Genomic DNA, 18288 nt, shown 5'->3' with positions numbered 1-18288 from the left:
CCAATGCTGTCATGAGAATCATAGATTCCATGATTTTAAATTGTTCATTTAAAATATCAGTGACACTTGGGATTTTTGTGGAGGAGGAGGTGATCAAATAAATATATGTCTTGTTTAGAGCTTTAACACAGATGTAATCAGGATTACATGAGAAGCTATAAGAGAAGAGGGTATTATATATTTCAGTAAGTAGTAAAAGCAGGGATACTAAATTGTTTATATATTTCAACAGCAATTCCTTTCATTAATCTCTCACTCTTCTTCTCTCTTTATTTCCTTCTTACTCATGAAGAGTCACTTCCTGTCTGACTAGACTAAGGCCCTGACCTTACTAGACCCTGTAAACATGTTTGAAATGTTTTCAAACAGTTATTGACCACTATTGCCAACTCTTGTTATTTTAGCACAAATCTCACAAATTTGGGTTTTTGTCTTCTTAAAGCTCCAAGAGATTGCATGGGAATCTCAGCTTTCATTTTTAAAAAAGAAAAGTATCTTCCCTCATGGTTGCAGAGAAGAACTTGAAAACATGAACCAGGTGAAGGCACTGTGAAGGCGCAAACCAGGAGTCAACCCAGCATTTTTTTTTTTTTTTTAAGTCTCAGGATTTTTAAGATAGTCTCATGATTTGTGGGGGGAGGGAGCTGACTCAAGATTTTTGAACATTTTGGGTTGACAATACTAATAATGTCCATAGAAGACTGAAACATGGTCTGTCCACACTCAATTCCAAACTTACAGTAACTCCTTGCTTAACGTTACAGTTATGTTCCTGAAAAATGCTACTTTAAGCGAAACGATGTTAAGCTAATCCAATTTCCCCATAAGAATTAATGTAAATAGGGGGGATTAGGTTCCAAGGAAATTATATATATATAATTATATATATATATACACACACACACACATACACACACACACAGTATAAGTTTTAAGCAAACAATTTAATAGTGTACACAGCAATGATGATTGTGAAGCTTGGTTGAGGTGGTGGAGTCAGAGGGTGGAAGGGGGTGGAATATTTCCCAGGAAATGTCTTACTGCTAAATGATGAACTAGCACTTGGTTGAGCCCTCAAGGTTTAACACATTGTTGTTAAGGGAACTTAGGGGAGTTGGGAGCTGATGGGGGGGCTGCCGGTCCACCCTGGTTCCAAGCCCCCACCAGGTAGCTCCAACGGGCTGCTCTTCCTGCAAGCAGTGAACAAAGCAGGCAGCTACCAAACAACGTTATAAATCCAGTGCACTGCGCAACTTTAAACGAGCATGTTCCCTAATTGATCAGCAACGAAACAACATTAACCGGGATGACTTTAAGTGAGGAGTTACTGTATTGAAAGACTCTTAGAAATCTGCTGGAGGCTAGAGCATAATTGTGATCAGCATGGTTGGGGTCTAAGAAAAATATTTCTTCATCTTAGAACACGAAAACACCAATTAATTTGCAGGCAGGGCTTAGACAGTTGCAGTGGGATCCACAAAGGTAGTCATGTGCCTACACCCCAAACTTAGGCACCCAGTTTTGGCTCCACTACTAGCCACAAAACTTCCACTGAACCCTGTAGTGTCTAAACACAAAGCCTAAGTTGTCAGGATAAAAGCTTTCTCAGTGCCTAAGTTTCTGCCTCTGAGCATCCACACTGCCTCCATCCTCTAGGTGTCCAAACACCTATCTCCCGCTTATTGAGACCCAGAGTGAATCACAACTGGGAGAAGACAGGTGTTTGACCACCTATATCAGGGGTAGGCAACCTATGGCACGCGTGCTAAAGGCGGCACGCAAGCTGATTTTCAGCGGCACTCACACTGTCCGGGTCGTGGCCACCAGTCCAGGGGGCTCTGCATTTTAATTTAATTTTAAATGAAACTTCTTAAACATTTTAAAAACCTTATTTAATTTACATACAACAATAGTTTAGTTATATATTATAGACTTATAGAAAGAGACCTTCTAAAAATGTTAAAATGTATTACTGGCACGTGAAACCTTAAATTAGACTGAATAAATGAAGACTCGGCACACCACTTCTGAAAGATTGCCGACCCCTGACCTATATCATGTGCAGGGCCTAATCTAGAAGGCAACCTCTGAGCTGGATTGGGTTCCATTCAGAATTTACTCACACTCTTTCTCCCAAGTACCCATCCCTGCCCCACCCCTTCCTGCCCAGTTCCGCTCCCTCCCCTGAGCATGCCCTGTCCCCGCTTCTCCCCCTTCCTCCAAGAGCCTCCCGCATGACTGCAAAACAGCTGATTGTTGTGGGTGGGAGGCACTGGGAGGGAGGGGGAGAAGTTGATCAGTGGGGCTGCCTGCGGGCAGGAGGTGCTGGGAGGGAATGGCTGCCAGTGGGTGCTAAGCACCCACTAATTTTTTTCCATGTTCTAGCCCTGGAGCACATATGGCTCCCCATCTAACATGCTGGCTTTTGGGGACCGCATTCTTAGGCACCTGTGTCTCCCTATTCATTGTACTATACAGGAGCCTAACTCAGGCTTTGTAGATCACAGTTTTGTTCCTGTGATTCTCTAGACATATGACACACAGCGGCGTACTGGCTAAGTCCCTTAGTGGATCCCACCCTTAAGCTCCTGTACACATTTCAAATAAGTTATTTAAACTGCTAAAGGACCTGTGTCTGAAAGATGCTGAGCTCTGACAATTCCCATTGATTTAAGTATCTCATTGGAGCCAAAGATACATCAGTTGTGCACACAAAAATATGGGTAAAAAAAAAATATATCAGAAGCCTTGTTTGCACTTGTAGGTTGATTTTCAACCTTTTTTTACCCATTGTTTGCATTCACACTAGGTGATTTGTGAAAATAATCAAATACTTAACTGCCACCTGGAAAGATGCACTGAGACCACTGCACGCATCACCGAGCAAACAGGAAGGGGACTTTCAAAATTCCAAAAGGAATTTACGGGGTGGGAATGATGGTTGGTCACCTGAGGGCAAGGCAGTAGAGTTCAAACTGATTACCAGCGAGGCAAGGACAGGCATTGTGAGACACCTCCCGGAGGCCAATCACAGTGCTGTAATTGACCAGGGTGTCTACACTGGCACTGCGGCGCCGTACCCCCGGCGCAGAAAGCTGTATGCTTTTCATCAGGGTGATTTTTGTTCTGTTTTTTTACAGTGCTGCAACTGTGCAGTTTCTGCACACTAATTGGCTTGGCAGTGCATACACCTCTGGAGTTACACCACAGAAAGCTGCTTTACTGTGCAGAAACTTGCCAGTATAGACAGGACCTCAATGATTGTTGTTTTTTTATCGGAGCACCTTCCTCAAACTGTAAACAGTGTTTCTGCAATGCTAAGTTAAAATTCTGGTAGAATTTCTACTTCATGTTGGAGTTATAGACCTGTGACTCTAATTAACTGTGACTGCAAGCTGCTAATAAAAATCTTAGAAGAGAGACTATAAACTCTCATAATCACATAATTATTTCCTGTCAAAGGAAGAGATTATGTAGTTGATAATACCAAGACGGTGCTGTTATTCAAAAGCTAGTGTCAGACGGGAACTGTCGCGGGGCAACAACTCATCAGCGCAGCACCTTCTGCTGGTCGTCTCGGGAATTAGCTCTTTCCAGCCCAGAGCGCCCTCTGGAGGCCAGTGGCTCAGCCGCCACTGGCCCCCATGTCCCTCCCAGACCCCGATGCCCCTCTACTTCAAGGTTCTGTCCCCAGCAGCAACCCACTGTCTCTGGATCTCCCCTCCCAGGGGAACCCCCAACCCTCTATCCCCATCTTGCCTCAGTGGCTACTGCCAGTCTCCATCTAGCCCCCGCTTACTGGGGCAGACTGCAGTCTGTAAACCACTCATCATCGGCAAGGGGGGTTAGGACCTGCTGCCTATCTCTGGGCTGCCTCTCTGCAGCCCCAGAACCCTTTCATAGGCCCTTAACTAGGCCTGCAGCCTGGGGTTTTGCTAGGCTAGAGCTCCCCAGCTCCCTCAGCCTTCCCCCAGCACTGCTCCACCCTAGGCACCCTTCTCAGCTCCCAGGCAGCCAGGTCCTTCTCTCTCAAAAAGCTAGCGAGAGAATGTCCTTTTTCTAGTCTCTGACCCTCAGCCCTCTTATAGGGCCGGGCGTGGCCCCACCTGTGGCTGGTTTCTCCCAATCAGCCTAGCTTTTTCCCCGCCCCAGCCCTCTCCCAGGGCTGTTTTAAGCCCTTCAGGGCATGAGCGGGGTGACCACTCCGCTACAGGAACCCAAAGAGGCCTTTGCAGCCAATCCCGACAAGACCTTTGATATGATCAAAAGGGTTTTCCTCTATGCCACTCTACTGATTTGAGAAGAGTCATAAATTGGATTAAAATACTATAGAGCCATACACACTGATGCTCAGAAATTATTTACCTTCATGGCAATTCAACTTAGACAGTGGGTTGAGAAAGGACTACCCTGTGTTCTCACTCTTCCCCATTCTGTTTGTTTTAACCACAGAGCCTTTGGTGAATAAAAGAGGAGGTCAAATGGGGGTCCATGAAATCTCCCTTAGGAAGAAAGAGAAAAAACAGATGTTAGGGGGCTTATTCCTTCACCCTCTCACTTCCCTGGTCCTTCTCGCATGAACAGAGAGCAACAATACCCAAAGTCCAAAGGCACAAACAATTAAATGTTTATTGGGGTGAAGTTCCAGCAAGCATGATTCCAGTTTCCTTCCTCAGTGTCCCCCTTCTCAGCTCTGACACCACAGAGCCTTGCCCGTGTCCCTGTTCCCATTCCCCCCCTCTTAGCGAAACATGATTCCAATTCCCCCACCCCCATTCCCTGTTCCCATTCCCCCCCACACACTTCCTGATTGACTGCAGACTATATAGTAAAACTTGAGTTCTGCTTAGCTATACCGTAACCAATCATTTTACTGAAATTTAACTAACCAATCCTAACATGCTGTAACATGGGTATTTAACCACCTTAATTGGTTTACACCTAACAAAACTAATTATACAGCAGACAGAAACAATTACAGAACCAGACAGAGACCATGCAAATAAACATACAAAACAATACAGAAGCAAGGATTTCACATCCCAGCTATTGATAATTGAGTTCTTGCCAGACAGGATGCTATCACACTAAGTTTCCTTTTACATCTTCTAGGCTCTTCCCTTTCTCTGGAGGTGATAGGAATATCAGGACAGGATTGTATTCCTAACAGCCCAATAGCACCTTCTTTTAATGTGACTAGTTTGGAATGTGAGGATGTGACCGTTCAGGAATCAGCTTATGGCTGCCTCTGCTGTTTAGCCAAAGGCCTTACTTAGCCTAAGAACAGAGCCTCAGACTGTCACAGTACGAGAAGGCCGTTACACAGACAGTGATTTTAATTCTCTCTTTTATACCTCTATAACTAGCTACGTGATAAGAATACACGTAAATTCTTAAAGTATAGGCCTTTACAGACAGGCCTGAATATCTATATCCTAACAACAGAGTTTGTTCAATTAACTCCTAGCTCTGAGGAACCCAAATTCATACCAGATTTAGGGAAAATTCACATATTTGGGTGCAGGTGAGGATATTATATCAATACAAATAGTTTTAGTGATGCCATAAACTCCCTGAACCAAATTCATTTCTGTGCCACTGTTTAAAAGGGATCCTGCAAGGATTTTATTTATTTATTTTGTAGTTCATGCCTGAACAGTACTCTTAACTTTGAGGAGAGGATATGGGGAAAACACACCTTTTTATGACACATGGGACACCCAGGGGTGAAAGTAACTTAAAGGACTTACAGGTATGCTGGAGTCCTGCGCAGGGGGCGGGGCCTCAACCGGAAGGGGGTGGGGCCTTTAAATCTGTGGGCCCTTTAAATCCTGGGGCACCAGTGGTGATTTAAAGATGCTCTCCGTAGCATCTGAAGCCCTGGGCCCTTTAAATCACCACCAGAGCCCTGGGCCACCACTGCTGCCCTGGGGCTCTGGCAGCGGGATGCCGGTGGTGATTTAAAGGGTCCGGGGCTCCGCTGCGCTAGCGGCGGCTAGAAGACCCAGGGGTTCAGCTCCGGGGCTCCGTCAGCGGGGCTCTGGCAGTGATTTAAAGGGCCCGGGGCTCCGGCTGCCGCTACCTCAGCCGCTGCCCGGGACCCTTTAAATCTTGATTTAAAGGGCCTGGGGATTTAAAGCCTCTTTGAGCTGCCGCCGAAGAGGAAGAGAGGGATCGAAGGACCTGCCGCCGAATTGCTGCCGCCGAATCAAGCGGCGCCATTGAGCTGCCGCCGAAGTGCCTCCGATCTTTTTTGTTTGGTTGGTTTTTTTGCGCTTGGGGCAGCAGAAAAGCTGGAGCCGGCCCTGCCCTGGGGTCCCTTCCCTCCCTGTCAGTGGAGCCCAGGCCATAGATTGTGCCCTGGGATTTGTGGTCCTGTGGGATGAGGCTGTATAAAAGTGAGAGCACTGTGCAGAATTTACTGGCCACTATAGTCTGTGGACTGCTGCTCTGTGCTCGATGGGAGGTGGGGTGTCAGACTTGCTCAAATGTGTCAGAGACCCAACACTGTTAAGAGCAGCTAGCAGAGATTCTCCCGCAGTGCCGAGGAGCCTATGCTTTGGGTGCCAGAGGGGAGATCTGTAGCCCTGCTGTGCTGCTAAGCCCGAAGAGGGCAAAGTGGGTGTGTGCCATGCAGGTGAGCAGCAGTTAGTTAGCGTCCCCACGCCCCGTGGCAATCCCTGTTGTTTGGGGTGTCACTGCCAGGGGGCGCTGCCGGCCGCGCCCTCCGGCTTCACACTGGCATGATGCACGCGCCGCGCCCGCAGTTTCTGGACGAGTGAGGTAATGCTCGGGTCGGGAGCGCTGTGATTGGCTGACGGCCTGTCCGGGGGAGGGGCCATTGGCGGAGGGGACGGAGGAGGCGGGGCCTGTTGCCGATAAATGAGGGCCGCCCGAGCGGCCGCCTCCACACAGCGCGGAGTCGGGAGTGCGCAGTTGGGCCGTAGTCGCCGCCGCCGCGCCATGCTCGGAGCCTGACTGAGCCGCCGCGCCGGGGACACGAATGAACAAGCTGCTGCTGCTCCTGTTCACGTACCGGGGACTCGCCAGCCGGGGGGGCCGCAGGGGGAAGCGCCGCCGAAAATGGCCCCGTTCCGCATCCGCAGCGCGCGGCCCGAGGACTGCCCCGATCTGCTGCGCCTCATCAAGGTAACAGGCTGCGCGCGGGGGAAGGCGGGGAGGGGAGGGGAGTGTGTGAGGGGAGGGGAGGAAGGTGGGGGAGGCTGGGGGGAGGGGAGGAAGGAGGAGGGGGAGACTGAGGGGAGGGGAGGGGCGTGTGTGAGGGGAGGAAGGTGGGGGAGGCTGGGGGGAGGGGAGAGGAGTGTGTGGGGGAGGGGAAGATGGGGAGAGACTGGAGGAGGAAGGAGACTGGGGAGAGGGTGAGGGGGAGGGGAGACTGGGGGAGGAGGGTGGGGGAGACTTGGGGGAGGGGAGGAAGGAGGAGTAGAATCTGTTGTTCTTGTAATCAGAACCTTTGCACCTGTTGCGCCACAGGGGATAGAAATTCTCTTCCCCCCCCCCCCCCACTCCCTGTTCCTGTGGTTTTGTGTGCCCAGCACCCAGCCCTTCTTTGCTGGAGTGTGGAGGACACCTTTGCCCTCCTGACTTGGCAAAAACAAGTTGTTTGTGTTCACTTCACCTGCAATGGGTTGCTTGCTCTTCACTCTCTGCAGAGGGAAAGTGGTTTCCTCTCAGCGCTGCTTTGTATAAACAGCACTTGGGTAAGAAATGTCTTCTCTACACATGGAAATATATTTGTTTACCTATATTTTTTTTTCAGGAATTAGCTAAATATGAGGATATGGAGGATCAAGTAGTCCTGACTGAAAAAGGTAACGAATTAGCAGCTGTGAGTTTGTTTTGATGATAGTCCTACTATAGTTAATATATAATGTATATCAGCTTATTGTCATCTTATAGATCTGCTTGAAGATGGCTTTGGTGAGCATCCTTTCTACCACTGTCTTGTTGCAGAAGTGCCAGAAGAACAGTGGACAGCTGAAGGTAAGACATCCTGCTGCTTTTTTAAAATCAGAAATGCGCAGGGTGTATGTAACATTATTTAAAGCTACTGATTATACATAAAGCTCCAGCTGTGAATTTGGGTAAGAAGAAAGTGTTTGAAACAGAAGAACCATTATGTTTTTCTAAAGTGATCAACCATCCTGAAGACCCTGGAGACCAGGTATAATATATATGATGTACTGTAATTCCATTTCATTAAATGGTTGTTCTTGTTTGACCCTAATTTACCTTAATGTAATCCTGTTGAATCACATTTTTTCTTTAATTTGTCCCCAATCTTCAGGTTACAGTCTCTAGCTTCGCCATGTACATGGCCCTTCCGTGTACATGGATGGGCGGGGAGGTAACTAAAAGATCCGTTACACAATAAAGTAGATGATCATGATACATGAGGTAAGGTCTAACAGGGACAAGTACTATTCCCAAGCATTTACCCAAAAACACACGGTAGATCAGAAATTCTGAATGCACTCTCTTCGTATGAGTATGTGCAAAGCATTATGGCTAACAACATGATTTGAATTCTCAAGTTTTAGGACTGAGTGGGATGATGTTGGAAGAGGGTACCAGTTCTGCACTGACTGGTTGGCTCCTCTTACAGGGTGAGCCATAGAGTTGTTTCAAGCAAACAAGGAAAGCTGTTGGCCAAAGTAGATATCTTTATGGTGCCCAGGATAAAGGAGACAGACTACTACTTTATCAGTGGGAACACAGTTGAGGCAGTGCTGGAGATGCCATTATGTTAACTAATGGCTGCCTGTGAGCACTCCTGGTTTTCCCACTGAGCAATTTTTGAGAAATATTAATTGGAAGACAGACTTTAAAGGTGTGTGGTTTTAGATTCTACTATTAGTGTTGTGTTCTGATTTTTAAGAAAGCAGAATTGAGTTAACTGCCACCATATTCTGAACTGCCGTGTAAAATGTAAACCAATTTATAATCCAAAGTGGACATACTGATAAATCAGTAGGGTATGTATAATGTGTCTGTAGCAGAAAGCCTTAGTTGTTCATTGTTCGCTATAACTGTAAACACTGCCTTTGAGGAACCAGAAGGATAATCTTCATTCCACAACACAGATCTCAAGCTATCAGAATTCTATTTTACCTACACCTCAATATGCTTATTGCAAACTTCCATTCTTAAATCAGGCTTATAACAGTTAATAAATAATAGTTGCATGTACAGAAAGAACACCTAGGTATTTAGGTTACATGCATGTAAGCTGAAATGTACTAATCTTGTTGCCTTTCAAAAATAAGGGTTTTTTTGCTGATGTAATATAATCCTTTGTTACAGGACATCTTATTGTGGGTTTTGCCATGTACTACTTCACTTATGACCCATGGATTGGAAAACTGCTGTACCTTGAAGATTTCTTTGTAATGCCTGAGTTCAGAGGTATGTTTTAATGAATAGCTTTTAAAAGTATTGTTTATTGTATTTGCTTTTTTTAAAAATTACAACTAACATTTCTTGACTTTTTAGGACTTGGCATTGGATCAGAAATTCTGAAGAATCTGAGTCAGGTAAGTAGTTTTTTCTTTCGCCATTAGATTTTTAGCACAAGACAGCAGAGAAGCAAGTCTGTCTGTCAGTTGTCTGAATTAATATTACCCTTTAACAGAACTTGAAAGTGAGTGATTCAGTGGCCGTAGTAAAGTGGATAAATGGACATATAGCGGCAGGCTTATCAGATTCCGTTAACTAGTGGCTTAGTATCTGTCTGATTCTTCATAGATGCAGAATTGTGATAGACACAAAGGAGATGAGGGACAAAGGAGGGGAAACTATATTTAAAACAGTTGCAGACATTTTAGTAGTGGTGTCCACTTCAAAATAAATCATATTGCTGGGGACTCTTGCCTATCAACAGTGAGTGGAAGGATAGATTTGTGTACATAACAAATAAGATTGCTATATACCTAATAAATATACTGGTTATATGTTTGTAGGTTGCTCTCAAATGCCGCTGTAGCAGCATGCACTTTGTAGTCGCAGAATGGAATGAACCTTCTATCAGGTTCTACAAGAGAAGAGGTGCTTCTGATCTGTCCACTGAGGAAGGATGGAGGCTCTTCAAAATCGACAAAGAGCATCTGTTGAAAATGGCAACTGAAGAGTGAGGAATTATTCCAGCAAATGACAAATCTTATCCCTGAATCATACTCTGAATAAAGTCTTGCCTTGCTTTTTGTACAGTTTGTAGTGGAATAAATAGCATGGACACTAATTCCAAAGCTCCATTACCAGTGCTATTGTAGTATAATTGTTGCTGTTGTCATCTGGACTTGAAACATCAGTTTTACAGGAAGTGACATCTGTGAAGTCCAATTTATTTGCTTGTAAACATCATCCTTCACCAGTGTGGGCTAGTGATCTTTCAATGTATATTGAATAAAACTTCATTGTTGTGAGTCATTCAAATGTGTACAATGTACACACTGGCAGGGTTTTTGTTTTAATTTCCTTTTATAAAATAAAGTATAGTATTTTCACTTTAATGGCATTAATGTAGTGTGGTTGAATTCTTACAAGTAAAGTGGCTTTCATTTGGTCACTATTTCCTACAGCAATAAATAACTCCACTGCCAATCAGCATCACAAGGACTTGAAAGCAGAGTTTTTGTTGCAACTAATGTAGCTTCCAGCGACTACGTATCTGTCCACCCTTCCAATTTTGGATTTTGTAGCTCCTTTTTTAAAAAAACATTTTTCCCCCAAATGAAAAACAAAACCAAGGGAAAACTAATATGGAATCTAAGCTTTTTCTCTTAGAGTGGAAGTAATTAGAGGCAATGCTGTTAAGATCAGGAGGTAGAGGCCTTATCTAAATTGACTGCAGAGTATTTGTGAGCATTTTGCACCAGCCTTAACTAAGTTTTTGTTAAAACCAATTTGAACACAAGAACAGGTGGTGGGGTTACTTGTAACTAGCTGCTGTCCTTTTTAAAGAAGCTGTTTGAAAGATACCAAAAAATTGTCACTGTACACAGGGCCAAAAATGCCCAAAGAGGGTTATCCTGTTCTGTAGTAAACAATTTTAAGGTGGGGAGAGAACTTGAGATTTTTCATAAAACTAGCTGGACTCTACACCTGAACAGGAAGGCAGAAGGAAGTGAGGTTGATGATGAAAGCAACACACCAGGGTTATAGTTAAAGTAGCTTCCACTTGTTTTCATTATATTTGGTGCTTGGACTGGCTGAAATACAAAAACTAACTTCACTACGAGAGCCTTACCTACATTAGAAGGGTTGTTCCAGCATAGTGAAGACAGTAAATCTCTATAGAGGTGGTTATACTGATTAGCTTAATCCTGTACAGGAATGGGAATATGTTGTACCAGTATAACTGTCTCCCCACTAGGGTTTGTACTGGTAGATTGATTTAAAAAAAAAAAAAATCACCAAAAGTTACACCAGTACAACTTTTGACTATAGAATTAGACCTGCATAAGTGGTTTTGGGACAGGAATCATTTCACTGTACTACAATACAAAGACCCACCTCATTCAGTTGTAGCTAGGTAAATGGAGCATAAACACTACCAAATTAAGTGTAAAAATGTAATAAATGCCAAAAAGGAGTTTGAACAGCTAGTCAAAAACTCAAAAGGTAATAAAATATTAAGTACATCAGAACTAGGAAGCCTGCTAAATAACCAGTGGCGCCCCTGGACGATCGAGATACAAAAGGAGCACTTAAAGATGATAAAGTCATTGTGGAGAAACTGAATTCTTTGCTTCAGTCTTCACAGCTGAGGATGTTAGGGAGATTTCCAAACCTGAGCCATCCTTTGTAGGTGACAAATCTGAGGAACTGTCACAGATTGAAGTGTCATTAGAGGAGGTTTTGGAATTAATAAACTTAACAGTAATAAGTCACTGGGACCAGGTGGCATTTACCCAAGAGTTCTGAAAGAACTCAAATGTGAAATTGCAGAACTATTAACTATGGTTTGTAACCTGTCCTTTAAATCAGCTTCTGTACCCAATGACTGGAAGATACCTAATGTAACACTGATATTTAAAAAGGGCTCTAGAGGTGATCCCGGCAATTACAGACCGGTAAGCCTAATGTCAGTACTGAGCAAATTAGTTGTGAAACAATAGTAAAGAATAAAATTGTCAGACACAGGAACATAATTTGTTGGGCAAAAGTCAACATGGTTTCTGTAAAGGGAAATCATATCTTACTAATCTATTAGAGTTCTTTGAAGGGGTCAACAAACATGTGGACAAGGGGGATCTAGTGTACTTATATTTCCAGAAAGCCTTTGACAAGGTCCCTCACCAAAGGCTCTTATGTAAATTAAGTTGTCATGGGATGAGAGGGAAGATCCTTTCATGGATTGAGAACTGGTTAAAAGACAGGGAACAAAAGGTAGGAATAAATGGTAAATTTTCAAAATGGAGAGGGATAACTAGTTGTGTTCCCTAAGGGTCAGTCCTAGGACCAATCCTATTCAACTTATTCATAAATGATCTGGAGAAAGGGGTAAACAGTGAAGTGGTAAAGTTTGCAGATGATACTAAACTGCTCAAGATAGTTAAGACCAAAGCAGACTGTGAAGAACTTCAAAAAGATCTCACAAAACTAAGTGAAGGGGCAACAAAATGGCAAATGAAATTTAATGTGGATAAATGTAAAGTAATGCACATTGAAAAAAATAACCCCAACTATACATACAATATGATGGGGGCTAATTTAGTTACAACTAATCAGGAACAAGATCTTGGAGTCATCATAGATAGTTCTCTAAAGACGTCCACGCAGTGTGCAGCGGCAGTCAAAAAAGCAAACAGGATGTTAGGAATCATTCAAAAAGGGATAGAGAATAAGGGCTGGTCCACACTAAGCCCCCAGTTCGAACTAAGATACGCAACTTCAGCTACGTGGATAACGTAGCTGAAGTCAAAATATCTTAGTTCGAACATAAAGGTATTTACCGCGGATCCACACGCGGCAGGCAGGCTCCCCCGTCAACTCCGCCTACTCCTTTCGCGGAGCAGGATTACTGGCGTCGACGGCGAGCACTTCCAAGATCGATTTATCGAATCTAGACAAGACGCAATAAATCGATCCCAGAAGATCGATTGCTTGCCGCTGAACCAGCGGGTAAGTATAGACGTACCCTAAGACGGAGAATATCTTATTGCCCTTATATAAATGCTTTGCTGAACCAGGTTTTGGAAGAGATGGTTGCAGTTCAGATAAAGGTTTTAACCGGTCATGGAAGAAAACAAAAGATAATATTTCAACCAGTAGAGTTATGTGAAATCTGATATTGAATTTTATTACAAATTTGAAACTTAGCTCAGGTTCAAAATCTGAATCAAGTATTATTGAACCTCTTCAGAGCTTCTGAGAATGAATTTAGGGTTTCATATAAAAACCCCTTCCCACCCTCCTCCAAAACAAGCTATTTTCAGTCCAGCTTCACTTTCACTTTTGAGTGTTCATTTGACAGCAAAACACGAAGTAAAAGACTAGGAGGGCAAGGATCAGTCGATGAAAACTAAAAACAAAACAAAACCAAAAAAACCAAAAGAGGGTTGCCAAACCCTTATAAGAATGTAGGAGATTTCTGTCATTGTAAAGAGGAAATTGTGGTTAATGAAAAGAGATCACTCTTTTCACTAAATTGTGTTTTCCTCCTCTCTCTCTCGCTCTCACACACAAAAAAAAAACACACTAAGGAGACAAAAGTGGATGCTGATTAAGAACATAAGAACGGCCATACTGGGCCAGACCAAAGGTCCATCAAGCCCAGTATCCTGTCCTCTGACAGTGGCCAATGGCAGGTGCCCCCAAAGGGACTGAACAGACAGGTAATCATCAAGTGATCCAGGCCCTGTCACCCAATCCCAGCTTTTGGCAAACAGAGTTCTAGGGACACCATTTCTGCCCATCCTGGCTAATAGCCATTGATGGACCTATCTTCCATGAATCTATCTAGCTCCCTTTTGAACCCCTTTATAGTACTGGCCTTCACAACATCCTCTGGCAAGGAGTTCCAGAGGTTGACAGTGTGTTGCGTGAAAAAATACTTTCTTGTGTTTGTTTTAAACCTGCCACCTATTAATTTCATTTGGTGGCCCCTTGTTCTTGTATTATGAGGACGAAATAACACTTCCTTATTTACTTTCTCTATACCACTCATGATTTTATAGACCTCTATCATATTCCCCCTTAGTCGCCTCTTTTCCAAGCTGAAAAGTCCCTGTCTTATTAATCTCTCCTCATACGGAAGCCATTCTAATAATTTTTGTTGTCCTTTTTTGAACCTTTTCCAATTCCAATATATCTTTTTTGAGATGGGGTGACCACATCTGCACGCAGTATTCAAGATGTGGGCGTACCATGGATTTATATAAAGGCAATATGATATTTTCTGTCTTATTATCTATCCCTTTCTTAATGATTCCCAACATTGTTAGCTTTTTTGACTGCTGCTGCACATCGAGTGGATGATTTCAGAGAACTATCCAAAATGACTCCAAGATCTCTTTCTTGAATGGTAACAGCTAATTTAGACCCCATCATTGTATGTATAGTTAGGATTATGTTTTCCAATGTGCATTACTTTGCATTTATTAACACTGAATTTCATCTGCCATTTTGTTGTCCAGTCACCCAGTTTTGAGATCCTCTTGTAGTTCTTCACAGTCTGCCTGGGACTATCTTGAGTAGTTTTGTATCATCTGCAAATTTTGCCACCTCACTGTTTACCCCTTTTTCCAGATCATTTATGAATATGTTAAATAGGACTGGGCCCAGTACAGATCCCTGGGAGACACCACTATTTACCTCTCACCATTCTCAAAACTGACCATTTATTCCTACCCGTTGTTTCCTATCTTTTAACCAGTTACCAATATATGAGAGAACCTTCCCTCTTATCCCACGACTGCTTATGTTGCTTAAGAGCCTTTGGTGAGGGACCTTGTCAAAGGCTTTCTGAAAATCTAAATACACTATATCCACTGGATCCCCTTTGTCCGCATACTTGTTGACCCCCTCAAAGAATTCTAGCACGATTTCCTTTCACAAAAACCATGTTGACTATTTCCCAACAAATTATGTTCATCTATATGTCTGACAATTTTGTTCTTTACAATAGTTTCAACCAATTTTCCCAGTACTGAAGTGAGGCTTACTGGCCTGTAGTTGCCAGGGTCACCTCTTGTGACCCTGTTTGGAAGTTTGTTTTATGCCATATGCAGTGTTCCCTCTAATTTTTCCCATGCATGTGTAGAATTAATTTTAGGACAACAAAAATAATGTGGTGGGGGTGGGGCCCAAGGGTTCAGAGTGTGGGAGGGGGCTCAGGGCTGGGGCAGAGGGTTGGGGGTGCATGGGGGGGTGAGGGCTCTGGGGTGAGGGGTTGGGGTGCAGGCAGCCTCAGGGCTACAGCAGGGAGAGAGGATTCGCCCCACAGTAGCACCTGGGTTGTGAGGGGGAGAGGTGCCTCTCCCCACTGCAGCAGCCCTGAGGCAGAGGCTGCAGGATAGGCGCCTCTCCCCCGGTCTCTCCCCCAGATGCAGCAGGTCTGGGGCTGGGGCCAGGGGAGAGGTGCCTCTCCCCTCGGCTGTGGCACGTCCAAGATTGGGCTGGGGCTGGAGGGAAGAGGTGCCTCTCCCCCTGGCCACAGCAGGTCCGGGGCTGGAGAAGAGGCATCTCTCTCCACCTCAGCCCTGGGCACCTGCGCAACGCTTAGTAGGCTGATGCCTGGCCGCGCAGCTTAGAAGGAACTTAGGCTGTATGTGATGTTATCTAGGTCCTCCAAGAAAAAATGTCGCCAAGATCCACCAGCAAAGAGGAAAGCAGAAAAAAACATTTTGTTTAAAACTAGATGCTACCTTTACACATCATAAATAACTCAGCCTTTACAGAGACTACAGTGATAGGTGTTATGGAAATACATAGGCAATAACTTAGGAGGTGCCTAACACAGGCTTTTCTAAGTGCCTTTGAAAATCTCACCTCCATGATTTTTATTATAATAAAAATCCAGAGATTGCTTTTGCTATACAATTTCCTTTATTTTCTTATAGAGTTTAATTCCACACTCACCTGATATCATTATTTCTAAAGCAGATTCCAAAAGCAACTGTGTGTGTAGTATAGTGTACTGCAGGGGAAACTAACAAAAATACCCATCAAAAGTTAAGGCTGCTGTGACTTCTGCACAGGAGAGCCCTGCACCCACACAGAACTCCGCTGACTCAGCTGGTCTCTGTGAGAGCTTAGGGACTGGCCATGCAGAGCTCACTGCAGGAATGGAATCTATTTTGGTTAACCCTCTGAACTATTTACAAAATGTTAAGTGCTCCTCTTGTCACGGAGAGTCAAGTTCTATTGTAGCTCTGGAAAGCAGACGGACTATAGTACTGGAGTGGGTGAAATATGTACGACCTCAGTCTGGAATGGAAGACTGACCCGATCTACACTACAGAGTTAGGTCAACGTAAGGCAGTTTACGTCAACCTAATTATGTCACTGTCTACACTGTCGCCTTGCTCCCGCCGATGTAAGTGCCCTATTACACTGACATCATAACTCCACCTTCACAAGAGGCATAGGGCTTATGTTGGTGTATTTAGGGCCATGCAGTTTGGTGTAGACACTGCGTTACTTACATTGGCTGTTAGCTGCCTTTCTTGTCAATTTCACAGCTCTGGTCACCCTGGGGCTAGGGGGGGCTGGAGCCCGGCTGCTTCCCAGCTCCCTGCAGGGACCCTCGCTGCCACCTGGGCTGGGGGCACCCTGCTCTGAGCCTAGCTACCGCCCAGGCTCCCCATGCCCTGCAGGGAGCCCGGCTGCGGCCTGGGCTCCTGGCTTCCCGCTTCGAGCCCTGCTGCCCCTCACACTGTCCCTCTTAAGTCAGTGCAAGCACTCCTAGTGAGGATGCACTCCACCAACAAAAGAAGGGCACCAAAAAAAAAAAAACCACGGCAGTAATTACTGCGGTGGCTGTATGTTGACTTAAGTCAACTTAAGTTTGTACTGTAGAGATGCCCTCGGTTTCACATGCACATTCCCTAATTCCTTCCAACCCTGAGAAATGGTTGGCTGGGCACACATTGCTTCCACTTAGCTATGGGCTATGTGGAAGCAATGATATGACGAACAGTACATTTAAAATGCAAATTAAATAATTTCGCTAAAAATAGAGAGATCCCAGATACTTTGCTAGCCCTCGGTTTATTATTTTTACGTCTGTGAGATTGCTTTAATCGTAGCTCAGCACGAAACCGGATAATGATTTAGTTGTTTAAGAACAAAAGTTACTTGTTGCTGAAAATTAATGGGCAGAACTGGCAGAGAAAGGCAGCAATATGCTCCATACTCAAAGAAATTACATCAACAGTAAGCCAGTTCTGAACAAAAATAGCTATGAACTGTAAGGAAAGATTGTAGCATATGCTGCTCCTCTGTCATTACAAGAAACAACCCCCTTTTTATGTAACTGAATATCTTTGAAAGATGGCAGTCTATCAACAAGGCTGATAGAAATGAAGTCCACGGTGTCACACAGTGGGTATATCCAAGTGACAGCAAAGTGAGGCCCAGGTTCAGAAAAAGAGACCTCCCCAATCCCAATATTATTAGCACAAGCCTAGCATGTGGACAGAGTGTAACCCTTGTAAAATTTCCCCCCTCTCACCAATTCCTATTCATTTAACTGAGTTTTTGTAAGTATTATCATTTAATTTTAATAGTAGAACCCATTTTTTCAAGTTGGATCATTCTGATGATTTGCGATCTTAACTACTAGTAATTGTCTTCAGGACCCCGTGTATTCCATGATTCTGCAGCCAGTCTCTGTAGCTGGGACTGTAATAGAGTCAGATAGGATCAGGCACAGGTGTAAGATGCACTGACCACACTGAGAAACATTGGCTTTCTCTGAATGCTTCTTTCCAGGGGTGGAATTTGACACTGATTCTCAGTCTTGGGGGTTTCAACTCCCAAAGAGTTCATGAACAAGTATTAGGAGTCATGATAAAGAGGTGGGAGCCCCTGTATGGAAAAAGATGTCCCGGGAAAAGTTGCGAACCATTGCTGAAGGGCTAGAAACAGAAGCTTCATGCCACTGGAGATGGCAGATTCACACCTTCCTAATGGGACCCAGATTCTTGCCTAGGGAAGGCCCAAGGCATCATACTTAAAAATCATGTATACAAGTGTTATTTTGGTGCATGTTTGGAAGATTTATTCTTTTTATTTATTTATATATTTTTGACTATTGATTCCCGA

At 44.2% G+C, this 18288-nt stretch overlaps 1 protein-coding gene across 1 annotated transcript; it reads left to right on the top strand.

Moving 5' to 3' along the window:
• Nucleotides 1–6896: 6896 nt before the first annotated feature.
• On the top strand, nucleotides 6897–10534 carry SAT1 (spermidine/spermine N1-acetyltransferase 1). Its single transcript, XM_034755177.1, has 6 exons — nucleotides 6897–7149; nucleotides 7781–7832; nucleotides 7921–8004; nucleotides 9325–9426; nucleotides 9514–9554; nucleotides 9981–10534. The coding sequence occupies exons 1-6, from the start codon at nucleotides 7084–7086 to the stop codon at nucleotides 10149–10151; spliced, it is 516 nt and encodes a 171-aa protein (XP_034611068.1). The 5' UTR covers nucleotides 6897–7083; the 3' UTR covers nucleotides 10152–10534.
• Nucleotides 10535–18288: the final 7754 nt, after the last annotated feature.

This window comes from Trachemys scripta, chromosome 1 (genome assembly GCF_013100865.1).
Source record: "Trachemys scripta elegans isolate TJP31775 chromosome 1, CAS_Tse_1.0, whole genome shotgun sequence".
NCBI classification, from domain to species: Eukaryota; Metazoa; Chordata; order Testudines; family Emydidae; genus Trachemys; species Trachemys scripta.
This window is presented reverse-complemented; position numbering and strand designations above follow the sequence as displayed.